The sequence below is a fragment of the Triticum urartu genome, chromosome 6 (assembly GCF_003073215.2).
Source record: "Triticum urartu cultivar G1812 chromosome 6, Tu2.1, whole genome shotgun sequence".
Classification (NCBI taxonomy): Eukaryota; Viridiplantae; Streptophyta; class Magnoliopsida; order Poales; family Poaceae; genus Triticum; species Triticum urartu.
Genome location: NC_053027.1, coordinates 478412753 through 478428076, shown reverse-complemented (window position 1 = coordinate 478428076; position 15324 = coordinate 478412753). Strand labels below are relative to the sequence as shown.

General features: G+C 40.9%; 1 protein-coding gene across 3 annotated transcripts; it reads left to right on the top strand.

The window, feature by feature from the left end:
* Positions 1 to 264: 264 nt before the first annotated feature.
* Positions 265 to 14425, top strand: LOC125514373 (clustered mitochondria protein). 3 transcript variants are annotated; one of them, XM_048679684.1, is made up of 29 exons: positions 265 to 443; positions 682 to 923; positions 1469 to 1533; positions 1873 to 2062; positions 2153 to 2284; positions 2460 to 2610; positions 3329 to 3522; positions 3618 to 3719; positions 4029 to 4164; positions 4236 to 4364; positions 5437 to 5791; positions 6144 to 6248; positions 7046 to 7164; positions 8072 to 8180; positions 8298 to 8399; positions 8940 to 9074; positions 9158 to 9328; positions 9402 to 9488; positions 10140 to 10271; positions 10376 to 10483; positions 10559 to 10627; positions 10856 to 11014; positions 11102 to 11158; positions 11228 to 11268; positions 11657 to 11776; positions 12129 to 12438; positions 12511 to 12618; positions 13144 to 13209; positions 13703 to 14425. In XM_048679684.1, exons 2-29 carry the CDS (start codon positions 686 to 688, stop codon positions 14117 to 14119), a joined length of 4107 nt encoding a protein of 1368 aa, XP_048535641.1. In that variant the 5' UTR covers positions 265 to 443; positions 682 to 685; the 3' UTR covers positions 14120 to 14425. The 3 variants fall into 3 exon arrangements, with proteins under 3 accessions (XP_048535641.1, XP_048535639.1, XP_048535640.1); XM_048679682.1 differs by having other exon boundaries at positions 267 to 443; positions 2454 to 2610; XM_048679683.1 differs by having other exon boundaries at positions 269 to 443; positions 1472 to 1533; positions 2454 to 2610.
* The last annotated feature ends 899 nt before the right edge of the window (positions 14426 to 15324 follow it).

The window sequence follows — 15324 nt, the reverse complement described above, 5'->3', positions numbered from 1 at the left end:
GCTTAGAGCCGCGTAAACCCCTGGCAAAACCCTAACCACCCCCGAGATTCCACGCCGGAGCCGCGCCCGATGCAGCCGATGCCGAAACTACCCCCGTGGAGCCGCAAAGCAGACGCCGAAATATCACCGGACTCCCCCCGTGCGTGCGGAAGGAGTAAGGAAAAACGAAAAATTGAGAGAGCCGTCTCACCCAGAGGCCAGAGGCCAGCAGCAGAGCCCAGCGACCGCGGGGGATCAGGAGGGGCCGCTCGCCCGTATAAAAAGGAGCGGCCGGCGAACGCATCCGCCTCCCTCTCCCCCCTTTTACCCAAACAGCCCCTCGCCTCCACAAGCCAATCGTCCCCGTCTCGTCCTCCGCCTCGCGCCGCCTCTCCTCTCCCCTCCTCCCCCTCCCCCTCGGCGGTGCCGAGCCTTCCGCGGCGCCGCGGGCGGCAGGCAGGCAGGTGCGCGTCCTCCCGACTCCGCGTCCCATTCGCGCGCGCGCGCGCTTCGTCGGCGTGCCGAGGGTTTAGGGTTTTGATTCCGGTCCAGATCGGCGCGCCCGTGTGGCGCCCGGTCTGGACGGATGGGGTTTAGCCGGGAGAATTGTCGTGTTTTCGGTGCGTTGCCGGCTGCGGCGGGGTATAAAGTTTTTGACTGATGAGATTTGGAGGCGGCGGCGCTGCTTTTGGCTCGTTGCAGGAATATGGCGGGCAAGTCCAAGGGTGCGAGGAACAAGGCCAAGGCGCAGGCCGCCAGCCAGGAGGCCGTCTCGGTGGAGCCGGTCGCTGATGTGGTGGAGGAGGCCAAGCCCCAGAACGGGGAAGTGACTGAGGCCCCTGCTGCCGAGGTCGCCCCTGCTGCTGAGGTCGCTGCCGCGGACGTGGAGAAGGAGGAGGGGGATGCGGCCGAGGCCGCACAGGCTGCAGAGAAGCCAGCTGAAGGTGAGGACAACCGCCTGTTTATGTTACATCGATAGTGTATTTATTCACAAGACTGGGAAACGTGGTATTTTGGCTCTTAGGTTCATAAAGTCGTGACCTTTTTGGGAAATTAATGGTTGCAGATAAGAACATTAGGCGTTACAAGTATCCAACTTGCGCAGGTTCTTTATTAGTGATGAAGTAATCTAGATCAAGGCTAGATTTTGTGGGTGTAATTTCCTAAGCTGAACGAATAACATGCTGCATGCTGCTGTATTTAACTGTGTGCTTAATTTATTGATGCCAGACGATTGTAAAACTAGTGACACTGGATAGGCATTACATTTGGCAGAAACTTGTCCCTGGAACTTACAGTTGGCTATGGTTATATGTCTTCAGTTGCACTTGGCCGGTAGCATTGTATACAAGTTCATTCTAGTTCCTGTCATCATCATGTGAATTTTTTCATTTCATGAACCGTGAGGACTATATGTGCTGCATTCTCGTAATAGTATTCTTTCTTTTGGACATTCGACTGTTCTAACAAGGAAACGTTGTGTGTCAAGCAGGAGAGCTTCATCTATACCCTGTTTCTGTTAAGACGCAATCAGGTGAAAAGCTGGAGCTGCAGGTACGTGTAAAAAATCTTATTCTCTTTACCTCTTTGGATTTTACAGCCTCTTACCAGAACACATGGGATTTATATTTTAGAATTTAAGCGGTCAAATTTCTTTATTCTGACTGCTTATATGCACAAAACTATTTTGATTGATGACTGTTCATATGAAAATGTTACCACTACTCTACTAGGTGGATTTATGTTCATAATATAATATTTTCATCACACTTCCAGTTAGTATTTTTACTTCCAAAGTGGCTTGCTTGAGGCCACGCTGTCTTACTGTCATATAGTATTGGGAACAGCGACTAGGATTTTTTTTTAAAAAATATTGTGCTATTGCATATGCAGCTAAGCCCTGGAGATTCTGTCATTGATGTCAAACAATTCCTCTTGGACGCTCCTGAAACTTGCTTCTACACATGCTATGATTTGATATTGCATACGAAAGATGGTTCAACACACCAGTTAGAGGACTACAATGAAATTTCTGAGATTGCAGATATAACTGCTGGTGGCTGTTCGTTGGAGATGGTTGCTGGTATGTATACAGGCAGTTATGCAAATTATCCATTTTTGTTGTTGGTTCAACTACTTTATATGATGGGGCTGAAAATAATGTTTCTTTCAGCAACATATGATGAGAGGTCTATTAGGTCGCATCTCCGCCGTGTCCGGGAATTGCTCTCTCTTTCTAGTCTTCATGTCTCACTATCGACATCCCTAGCTCTGCAGCAGGAGTCTGCACAGGCCAAAAATGCAGGTACTAATACCATGTGGAGATTCTTCCTTCTTTAATTCTGTATGTTTACTGATAATGCTGTCTGTTAGTTGAGGCGCCATCTGCAATTTTACCAAGCAGTACTATGATTTGTGCGGAAGTGTTAATTCAACCTGTCGTTGATGTAGTTCTTATTTGCTTTCCCCTGTAGATGCAGGAAAAACTGCTCACCAGGAGCTTGATGGTTTGAATTTCATGGAGGATACTACTGTAGCTCTTACTAATTTGCTGGCATCTGCACCAGCAGAAATCAAATGTGTGGACAGCATAGTTTTTTCATCATTCAATCCTCCACCAAGTTATAGGAGGTAATTTTTACGATTGTGATTTACATCCTTGTCTCATTATTTTGGGACATAGTTTTTCATCATTCAATCCTCCACCTTCGCAAGAACCATTGTTCGAAACATCAGCCCTCTGGATTCTCATATGATAGGCCGGTTAAGCTACATTGCTTTTGAAGCTGTGGTGACTAATCAAGTAGGTTTGTATGTTAGAACTATGGGAATGGTCCACTTGAATTTATCATTCAAAATTTAGCATGACCATGATGGTTTTCTAGTCATGCTAGTACTTTGCACACACTCCTCCAACAATTCAGGAATCCTACATAGTGCTAGTGGCATGGTAGGAACTAGGGAGAATGGGGGAAAACATGAGAGTTTAAGATCTTTCTGTAACTAAAAGTTGTATCATCTATACTAGTTCCATCCTGTTAAAGTTCCACTGATGCGCTAAAATGTATCATTCCCGCTGTCAATTCTTAATATTTACTGGCCTCGTCTCTCCACCTGCACCTTTGGTTAACTATATTCCTCCCATACTGGATTATATTGATTTGCATATGGGTTATACTATTGAATCCTGTAGTTTGCTATTATCCATTGAGCTTTTATTCAAAGCATCATTTTTCTGTGTAATTTTCCCTCAGCGAGGATCTGTCTGTTAATATGACTGCTTTATATATATAAGGCTCCCTTGCTATTTGGATGTCGAGGAACTAACAAGCACTGATGGTTTCCATAGGTTACATGGGGATCTCATCTATATTGATGTTGTGACATTAGAAGGAAGCAAACACTGCATCACGGGGAGCTCCAAATCTTTTTATGTGAACGCTAGCAATGGAAGTGTTTTGGATTCAAGACCTTTGAAACAATCTCACGAAGCCAGCACTTTAGTTGGCCTGCTACAAAAAATTAGCGCCAAGTTTAAGAAAGGTTTTGTGTTTATTCTAGAGTTTATCTGGCTAACTTTGCTGGGCCTCAGTACTATTTCATCTATCTATAGTGACACTTGGACAATTTTTTTGAAGGCTTTCGTGAAATATTGGACCGCAAAGCATCGGCCCATCCTTTTGAGAATGTTCAGGCCTTGCTTCCAGTGACTTCTTGGTTGGGAGCTCACCCCGTGCCAGGTAACTTCCTCAGTATATTCTCCCATGTTTGCCATATTATCTTCTATATCTTCAAAAAGTTATCAGGCTTGTCTAAGCCTAGGAAGTTCTCACCCTCATTTCTGTTTCAACAAGTCATAAAAGGGAGGTTAAAAAAGTCATAAAAGGGACTGTGTTGATTAACACACATGTTGATTAATAATTCTTGATATATTTTTTGCCATGGTGAATAATTAATAATTTTGGATGGCTCCATGTTGATTTATTCATCATCTTAGTGTACTATGTTGTATTGAACTTAACACGCATCCACATTTCTATGTACAACAGAACATAGAAGAGACGCAGCCAGGGCTGAGGATTCTGTTGTGCTGTCATATGGTACCGAGTTGATTGGGATGCAGAGAGACTGGAATGAGGAACTGCAGTCATGCCGAGAGTTTCCTCATGCCAATCCTCAAGAAAGGTACTTATTTACCATTTCATGATCTTTGTTGCCTATAAGCCTTGCTGACATATTATTTCTGGATATTTTAGGATATTGCGAGGCAGAGCACTCTATAAAGTGACATGTGATTTTGTTGATGCTGCTGTAAAAGGAGCAGTCGGTGTCATCAATAGATGTATACCTCCAATCAATCCAACTGATCCAGAATGTTTCCATATGTGAGTAAAACTTGAATCTCACACTGTTTGCCAATTAACTACCACATCACTTCTGTTTCTCTTTTCTGATTTGAGGTCAGTCTGCTTGATGTCATGGTATAATGTGTTATTGAATGAATAAGGGTGGTATGTATGTGATAAGGGTATATGTGTGTAGCTATCATGCTTCTTAATTATGATTTTAGAATCTGAAGCTCTTGGCACTTTGTTTGAACTTTGAAGTTAGCCAATAACGATAATGAGAACCTTGTTGTGTCAAGGGTTTCTGTCCCTCCCTCGCAAAAAAGGGGTTCTATCTCCTCAACTAATTCATGCTCCAGTCATTCCCTCCAACCTCGACAAGGAAAACGGGTGTTTCAGGAGACTGATGACTCCAAGCTAGACAAGAATCAAGTTTGGGAAACTTGTCATCTATTTTACATTGACAAGAATCAAGTTTGAGAAACTTGTCATCTATTTTGCATTGTTATTCAAGCATGTGAACATTGTTTGTATGTAATCCGTGCAGGGATTACCGAGTGCAAACCCATAGTTGGTTGAGGTCACATGACATGTGACCATTGGATGAAACTTGGTTGTATTTGGTTTCGTAAAAACTGAGATTGTGAGATTGCTGTGTGATCTGAGGGATTATTTGCAATCTTGTGGTCCTCAAGGCCACTTTGTCATATCCAAGTTCACCGAATGGATCTTGTTGGGGTTTCTCATGATGTTGCCTAGTCACATGTTCAAAAAAGCACCATTGATTAATATGCCCTGCTTAGAATATCATGTAGGTACCTAGCGGATTTGAGTGTAAGCACTTGTAACTTGTCTTCCATTGCACATGTGCTAAACTAAGAATTAAGAATCAAGATTTGCGTTTATAGTAGTTACCTGGAGCTGGCTGGTCAACATCCAGTCTGCTTCTTTTAGCTTGATGCACTGTACACATACTTTTTAGATCGTCAGTTTCACTTTTAACTGCTTAGTTTTGGATACCATCATCTCTGTTTGAGTGGCTTGACTGGCTGTTGATTGATTAGCTTCAGTTCCTTTTGGAGATGCTTACATCTGCTCCTATACATTTCAGGTATGTCCACAACAACATTTTCTTCAGTTTTGCGGTTGACTCTGACTATGAGCAAATCTCAAAGGACCAAAAGCCAGATTGCCAAAATGGTTCTAGCAGGAGTACGCCAGTCCTCTCCCCAGGTTTGGGTGCCAAGGCAGATTCTGGAGTAGCACCAGATTCAGAAACTGAAGAGGCAAACAGTGTTTTGGAAGGACCTACAGAGGCACAAATAGCAGACAGTGAGCAGGCGACCTATGCTTCTGCTAATAATGACTTGAAAGGAACGAAATCTTACCAAGAAGCTGATATTTCGGGGCTTTATAATCTTGCCATGGCAATAATTGATTACAGAGGTCACAGGGTTGTAGCTCAGGTATGTGCAAGAAACAGTTCTCTATTTATGGCATTTGTTGACACTTTCCTGCTTACATCATGATCTTCTGCTATACCACTGGGTTCCATTTTTTTTCCATGCTTGAAGTGCTGTCGGTTCTTCTTATAAGGTTATTAATACTTGAATTATATTTGCTGGATTAGTAGATGCCCTAAAAAGCTGATTCAATGTAGAAAGATGCATATTATATTAAGATTTTCGTAATTGCATTTTGTATTTTTTTCCACATATATCCATGTTTGAGCCACCTTATCATTTCCTTTGTAATTCTTTGCGATGCAAAGGCTTGCTTATATATGAATGTAACTTGTACCTATTACTGGATCTGTAGAGTATCATACCTGGTATTCTTCAAGGAGACAAGTCTGACTCCCTTCTGTATGGTTCTGTTGATAATGGCAAGAAGATATCTTGGAACGAGTCATTCCATGCAAAGGTCAGCCATCATCTTTTGTCCTATTTGCATATTATTGTTCCACATGATTGGACGGTTTTCTTCTTATGTCTGGTGACTATTCTTCGTTTGTCACGACCTCCATACATCTTTCCAGTTCAGACAGGAATTCAATTGTGCTGTGCTGCAGCCAGTTGGTTGTTCAAATATGCTGGTTGTCGTGTCATGTTAGTTATTATATAGTTGCTTAACTAACTAACGGTAGGAGGCTTACTGGTTTGTTGTTCTTGTCTGAGGCTCAGTTCTTAATATGGCTAGCTGAAACACTATTTCCATCGTTTTGTGTTGTACTTTTCTACTAATTCACCTGTCATGCTGGTTGCCTGGTTGGTATGTTAGTTAATGTTTAGTTGCTTAACATAATAACTAACAGTAGGAGGATTACTGGTTTGTTGTTCTTGTTTGAGGCCCAGTTTGGCTAGAGGCTAGCTGAAACACTATATCCATCGTTTTGTGTTCTACTTTCAACTAATTCACCTGGCCCGCTGGTTGCCTTATGCACTTTTCACAATGATGTACGGCTTTGTCTGACTGCTGCACAATTGATTATCTGTTGAAGTGCACTTTTTTGTAACGTCAGCGGTTTGGCTAAGTTGTGCCCACTTGATTTTCGTCTGAAATGCCAGTGCAAAAATTACATATGCAAGTTTTGAAAGATTCAGCTATCATACATACCTGAAGTATTTGTGGAAGGGAGCAATATTTGTTTCCAAATTTGGATATTCTTATTTCATGATGATATCTTCGTTTGACATCTAAAGTAAGATCCGCTCTGTTAGGTAGTTGAGGCTGCAAAGCGTCTCCATGTGAAGGAGCATGTGGTTTTGGATGGTTCTGGCAATCCTGTAAAATTAGCTGCTACAGTTGAATGCAAGGGAATCGTTGGTAGTGATGACAGGTAATTCTTATTTTGAGGTTAAACATTGATTCTTTTACTAGTTTTCATTGATAAATTACTCCCTCCGTTTTTATTTACTCTGCATATTAGAGTTGACTGAAGTCAAACTTCGTAAAGTTTGACCAAGTTTATAGAAAACAATATAGACATTTATCATAATAAATTTATACGACGTGAAAGTACATTTAAGAATAAATCTAATGTTGTTGATTTGTTATTGTATATCTTAATATTTTTGTATATAAACTTGGTCAAAGTTTGTAAAGCTTGACTTTGACCAAAGCTAATATGTGAACTAAATAAAAACGGAGGGAGTAAATGCTTTGCAACTGTTGCCTTTTGTAGTTTCTTAAAGGTTCTTTGTTAGCTAGATCGATTGATTAGAAACATTATAAATATGTAAAAAGCCTAATAGGTGTGCATTCTGGTCAGGTGTGAACTTGACTAGCACATGCATGAACTGTCAAAGATCTTCATTTTTTTTCCTGAGGCTTGGATTTTTTAAGAAAGAAAAACAGATTTCACCCTGGGATTTACCTCTTTGACCACATAACTCCTGAGAAAAAAGGGCCATTCAACAGCTTAAGCTTGTAAAACCGGTCATAATAGTAACAAGTCCCAAGGGTGGTTTTGCCTACTTGTGCCAGTTCACAAGGTTTTGCCCCTTTCTAGATTTTTTCTTATGGAATTGTTGAACATGCAAATATCCTACTAGTGAGTGTATTTTTGATCCGATCCACTTTGCATCATCACATGCCTAAACTGTCTGAAATCATCTCTTACTTGTTTCTCTTCCTTTTGTCTCGTGACACATCACTTTCGTGTTATCTTTGCTCCGACAGTTAAATGTGTTCATGTGATCCTAAAGTTTTGTTTCATGCTGTTGTTTGACTTTCCCCCACTGTAGGCATTATATTTTGGATCTGATGAGAGTGACTCCTCGAGATTCTAACTACATTGGACTGCAGCACCGTTTCTGTGTGTTGAGACCTGAGCTTGTAGCCTCATTTGTCGAGGTCAGCTGATGGCATAGCTTTGGTTTTGTAATAAAAAAAAGAAGGATCCTATGTTTCACTGATGCATGATTTGTTTCATGGCTAATTCTAACTATCTAATTTTTCCGAATTGGGTAGGCTGAATCCATAAAGAAATCCCCTACGCAGAAAGTTCCGGATGTTCCCACAGAATCGAATGGGCAAGAATCTGATGACATTGCCAGTGGTTCTGATGCTACGGTTCGTGCAGAAATTTTTCTCACTGCATTTTCTACTCTTGTTTAGGGAAGATTAGCATACATTTTTTCTTTGTCATGAACAGTCCCTGCTCAGAATACATCAATAATAAAAAATGAGTACAAAAGGGCACATAAGAAGTAATGAAATATAATGATGATCCAATTTTTTTTGTAATAAGAACCCAAAGGAGATAGCAGCTGAGGCAGGACTGAAAGAATAGAATCAGACTGCCTTCCTCCAAATTGAGCCAATTAGCATGCTGTTTTAATCAGTAACGGAAGATTAGTTCTTTGTTTTGTTGCTCCGGAACAGAAAAAATGTTGAAACTGCATTTAATTAGTAGCATTGCAGTTGCCTGATCAAGAGTCTGCTCTCTTCAGTGACTCGAGGCAAATTACTTTTGCCATTCCATTTTATATACAAAGTTTGAGAACTTGGATGACTTTGTGCACTTATCCATTAAAAGGGCCAAAGTCTAAATAGAAATGATATGATATTGTTGCTTCTATGGTCGCTAGAATCTTATTGCTGATATTTCAGGCTGCTTCTGTGGAGGAACATGACAAGTCTGATGAAACCCCTGTTTCTACACCTGCTGAAAGTAATGACTCGACTGCTGAAATTCTTTTCAATCCAAATGTATTTACGGAGTACAAGCTTGCTGGCAGTCCTGAGGTGAGTTTAATAAGTAATAACTACCCTTTGTTTATTTTGCTGCTGTTGCACCTTAAAAAGAGTGTGCTCTTCAATGTTCTTAGGAGATTGAAGCAGATGAAGCTTTGGTTAAAAAGGTTGGTTCGTATCTGTTAGATACGGTGATCCCAAAGTTTGTTCAGGATCTTTGCTCTCTTGATGTCTCCCCTATGGACGGTCAAACTTTAACTGATGTGCTGCATAGCAATGGGATAAATGTTAGGTATCTGGGCAAAGTAAGTCTCTGTGCACTGATACATCAAAACATTGCATTGCATTTTTATGTTCCTAAAACAATCCATTTCTCAGGTTGCAGGCTTGATCAAGCATTTGCCACATCTGTGGGACTTATTTTCGGCTGAGATAATTGTTAGGTCTGCGAAGCATGTTGTCAAGGTGCTGTTCCTATCCTGTTTATGCTAGATGTAGCTGTTTATTTGTGACATCAAACAGTTTACAACATTAGAGATTTTTTCCTGCTATGGTAGTTGCTACGTCCCCCAAGCATTTTCAATGCGGCTCATCTGTCCTTTTACAACTCTGGCTGCCTATTTCTTGTCTTTTTACCATGAGCCTTGTTGCCATGAGCTGGCTATTTCTTGTCCTTTTACCATGAGCTGCCAATTGTAAAGTGAATAATATTTAAAGTGCAAAAGTTGGCTTTCTTGCTAAGGAAGTGAATGCCTGTAAAAGAAAGTAGTAGTGAACAAGACATCGTTTACTTGCACTGCTATGAATGTGCATCTTCACTTCTGGAGCACAATTTAGTATTCCCTCCGTCCCAAAATAATTGTTGTACTAAAGTTGAGACACTTATTTTGGGACGGAGGGAGGATTAAGTTATTGCAACACACATACTGTTGTGATATCCACACTGTGGGTTAGTTTACATTAGATAATTATGTTATAAGATGATGATTAGTCACATGTAGTTCTTTCTGTCATAGAAATCTCAAAATTGCAGCCTTTTATTTTGTTGCCATGTTCAACTTACTTACGGTGTTAGAATATTATTTATTTAACCATCATGCGCTCTTGCTACTCCAGGACATACTGAGGCAAAGCCCGGACCATAATATTGCACCTGCTGTTGCTCATTTCTTGAATTGTTTTTTTGGCAAAGTTTTGGCTGCTTCAACAAAAGGTAGTACTGGCAGCCCGCAGTCGAAAACCCAGAAGGTATGCTTTCCTGTGAATTTGCTATGCACTGTGGAAATTTATCTGGAGCTTAGTTTATTATTGTTTAACCTTTTGCTGGTACAAAAACTGTATTCAATGGCCAGAAATCAAGTCAATCAGCTTCTTCAAAAAAGGGTCAATCTGCATTTTCCCAGCTAACATCTGACGGAGTTTGGTCTGACATTAAGGAGTTCGCGAAACATAAATACCAGGTGTGGGCAGTTACTATTTCTTTATGTTTTCAGTTTTTTATCTAACACCATGACGAATGGGCTTCATTTATTTAGTTTGAAGCGCCGGATGATGTGAGGGTTGGGGCTAAAAGAGTTGCAGTTCTCCGCAATCTTTGCCAAAAGGTTAGCTGTGTTCAGACTTGCATGATAATATATTTGTCGGATGATGCTTGGTTTGGTCTTTGACAAAAAGAAATTTTTACGTTCTGAGTTCCCGTTGCTCTTTTCGGCACTTTCTTTTTTACAAAATGTTGGCCTGCTTTTAGAATCATGTTCCACGTAGTATATAGTGCCTGCCAATTATGGTGCCATCTAATTTGTCTGACATACCAAATATTCTTCATTTAATAGGTGGGAATAACAATTGCTGCTCGCAAATACGATCTGCATTCTACTACTCCATTCCAACCTTCAGATATCTTGAATCTCCAACCAGTCGTTAAGCACTCAGTTCCTACCTGTACTGATGCAAGGAAGCTTATGGAAGCTGGGAAAATCCGGATGGCTGAGGTATATATTTCCTATACCGCCTTGTTTCTTGTACCTGGTTAATATTTCAATATATGAATTTTGCAAATTCTTGTTCATGCTTTTCAGGGAACTCTAAATGAGGCGTATGCACTATTTTCTGAAGCTTTTTCTCTACTTCAACAGGTAAAATACATCTTAGCATGAGAATCCTCTGAGCTTCTGTTATTTACCCCTGATCATTGCTTATTGCAGATCAATGGTCCCATGCACAAGGATGCTGCGAACTGTTGCCGGTAACACACACACACACACACACTTATATGTGATTTATTTTATTATTATTTTCTTTTACCAGGAAAATTCATATGTTGAGATCCTAAACCTCCTTTAATTTTCAGAGTTGTGTTGATCATGCTTACTGTAATTTTACAATTTGAAATGTTTCTGAGATAAATCAGTACGAGAAACATTATTAAGAATATATTGTGATATCACATGTTTGACTACAAACATGCAAGTTACCATGAAGATGAGTAGATGAGAAAGAAGATTTCCTATGAAACAATATTCCTGATTGAAACAACTTATCTTTGTTACTGTGAACGTATTAACAATGTCTTTTTGCGAACAAACTTTTATTGAAATCCTTCTGTTCTTTATTTTTTTTTTATTTTGCCAAAGGTACCTTGCTATGGTTTTGTACCATGCCGGCGACACAGCAGGAGCAATTGTGCAGCAACATAGAGAGCTTATCATAAATGAGCGATGCCTTGGTCTAGACCATCCTGATACAGCCCACAGGCATGTACTTTTATTTAGTTTATTTGTGCTTATTATTTGTAACTGCTGTTGATTCAAGTTGCCATAAAACGAACCTATTTATCAATTTGAAATCAAAAATTGCAAAGCAGGAGTGGAAGGCTCAGTTTCTTGGTTAAAAAGCATTAGCTTTTTGAAAATCTAACCTTGGATGTTACATTTATGAGTTGTCTACTTTTTTTGTAGCGGTAGTGATTTCTCTGTTGTTCACAAAGTTGAAATTTGTTGAGCAGTGTTCAGCTTGTTAGTACAAGAACATTGTCTCTTTGATATCAGCACATGGCTACCAATCTGATGTTAATCTTCTTTTAATCCTATGTTTCCTTATTTTCAGCTACGGTAACATGGCTTTGTTCTATCATGGGCTCAATCAAACCGAACTTGCGCTGCGACACATGTCCCGTACACTGCTGTTGCTGAGTTTAGCATCTGGTCCTGATCATCCGGATGTTGCAGCAACTCTTATAAATGTGGCGATGATGTACCAGGATGCGAGCAATATGAGTACTGCTCTTAGGTATCTTCAAGAAGCACTTAAGAAGAACGAGCGCCTTTTAGGCCCAGGTCATATTCAAACAGCAGTTTGCTATCATGCTCTTGCCATTGCATTCAGCTGTATGGGTGCATACAAGCTTTCAGTTCAGGTTAGTTCTGACAGAAAAATTGGCAGAATATTTTTTTTACACATTTGACTGACTTTTTGATTTTGGTGGCAGCATGAAACCAAGACACATGATATACTGGTCAAACAGTTAGGTAGTGATGATTCACGAACAAAAGATTCAGAAAATTGGTTGAATACATTTAAGGGGCGAGAACAGCAGGTATGTGCTGAAAAGTTAATTCCCATGGTTTGCTTCACTCTTGGTTTAGGGATTCTTGCACATTCCGAAAGTAGCAACATTTTTTGCATTGCCACATACTCCCTCTATGTCAAGAGAGGTCGGGGTAGACCAAACTTGACATGAGAGGAGTCCGTAAAGAGAGATCTGAAGGACTGGAATATCACCAAAGAACTAGCCATGGGCAGGGGTGTGTGGAAGCAATCCATGTGCCAGAACCATGAGTTGGTTGCGAGATATGATGGGTTTCAGCTCTAGCCTACCCCACCTTGTTTTGGACTGAAGGCTTTGTTGTTGTTATTGTTGTTGTTGTTGCAACATACTCCCTCACTTCCAAAATAAGTGTCGTGGAACTAAAACCACGACACTTTGTTTTGGAACTTAGGGAGTATTTCCATAGTAAATTTGGGAAAGTTTGGCTCCATTTCTACTTTGCATAGTTTGCTTCCTTTGCGTGTTGCACCTAGTTGTATTATCAATGGGAGATTAAGTTAATTTCTTGTGCAGGTTATTGCGCAGAAGCAAAAAGGCCAGGGAACTGTCCCCTCTGCTAACGCTGTTGAATTCTTGAAGGTAAGCTTATTGGGTGCAACATGCAAGTCCTGCTACCACACCCTTTGAATTTCATTTTATTTGAATGACACCACAGCAAAATGCTATGGACCGAATTACAGGTAGTTTAAAAGCGGATGGTTGAATTGCCCAACCTTCTTATTATTTTTATCTGCTTGGTCTCAGGATGTTAGCTTCATATGGAAACTGGCAACACTAAAATCTTGCACACTCAGCTTTAAATTTTTCATTGACCGGCAGCTGGGCTCAATGCTTAGTTGGTGATGGACCTAGAGTACCGTTTGATCCACCTTTTTCCCTGCCAAAATATATCGAATCATTTCCGTAAGCAGTATAAGATGTGTACTGTTGGACCTAGAGTACCGTTTGATCCACCTTTTTCCCTGCCAAGATTGCTACTTCTTTTTTTGCCTTTTCTTTCAAGTCAATACCCTACATTTGTAGTTCATGCCTAGTTGGTGATGGTATCAAGTCCTTACCTTTGATCTGGCAGGCTCATCCTGGATTGTTCCAAGCAATGAAGGCAGCTGCGATCCAATCTGGTGGCGATGGACCAGCAAATGTCAACAGAGTAAGAGGAGGTGACGAGCGCGCTGCCAAGGCGGCCGCAGAAGCCCGAAAAACGGCTGTTGCCAGGGGTGTTAATCTCCGCAACGGGCCTGCTGCGAGCGTTTCTGACATCAATCAAATTCTCAACCTCATCAACTCCGCTGCTTCCGCGTCTGCTGCTTCTTCTGGCAATGCTCAGGCAACTGAATCTGAAGTGCCGCAGTCCAACGGTCCTGCCCTGAATGGCGCAAAGGAGGCCAAGGATACAAGCCGTCCGTCGGCCAAGGCTGACGGTCAAGCCCCAGTAGGATTAGGTGCGTCATTGGAGCTGAAGAAGCAGAAGTCCAAGCAGAAGGCATAGAAAGGACTCTGCAATGGCTGTTTTCTCCTTACAATTTTGGACCTCTAGGGTGATCATTTTTTGGCCCATAGGATTGTCACGTCCACATAGTGGCAGAGTAATTTTATTTATGGTGGGGTGGGGTTCGTAGAATGAGTGCAATAATAATAATAGCAACGAGGATGGGGTGAAGACAAATTCTTGTGGCGATACTTCTGATTGATGAGATAAAAAGCCTTCCATATCTAATTTCTGTAAACTGGCTATGCCAATTTGTTTGGCACACAGAAATTAACAAAGCTGAAGGTTAATATCTTTTCTTATTCATTTTTACTTTTGTGCCTCAGAAAATGCATTGTTTCAACCTATCTGTTGACTGGCCTCTTGCATTGCATCCAATTCCTCAAATTGGACAAACTCTTTAACCCTTCAGGTCATTCGTAGCCACTATGTACATGCATGCCAACAAAAGACGCCCTTCGGCAATCTACTCCGTCTGAAAAGAAATATAAGAGCATTTAGATCACTACTTTAGAAATGCAAAATGTAGCAAAATACCAATCTCCACTAGTATCTCATTGCTTATGCTAATGTAGTAAAATGAAATCCTACGGAGCAAAATGTGAAAAGATCCCAATCCAAATTTGCCCTGCAAGTTGCGGAAAGGAACATAGCTTATGAATTTGAATTTGTGGTCGATAATAGCATTTTGACAAATTAATAGTAATACTGCAGGAACTTTAAACGCATTTCATATAGTGCAACATTTCACACTGGCTCAGTTCGAGGCAAGATAGTAGGCCGCGTCAGCTGATTACTATAACCAATGATAAACAAAGCTAAGATAACATAAGTTTTTTATTTTTTGTGAACATCTATTCATTCTTCAATCATGACAGTAGAACGAACACCAGAAATAATATAAACTACATCCAGATCTGTATACCACTTAGCGATGACTACAAGCCGAAGGCGCGCCACCGTCATCGCCCCTCCCTTGTCGTAGTAATCAGTCGGAAAATCGTCGTGCTAGGGGCCTATAGAACCAACACACCAAAACAATAACCGCCACCAATGAAGAGTAGCGTAGATTGGAAGGATCCAACCTCAAGACACGTAAACGTAGACGATTGACGATCAGATCCGAGCAAATCCACTAAAGATGGATCTACCGGAAACACACCTCCACACACACACCGACGATGCTAGCCGCACCACCGGGATGG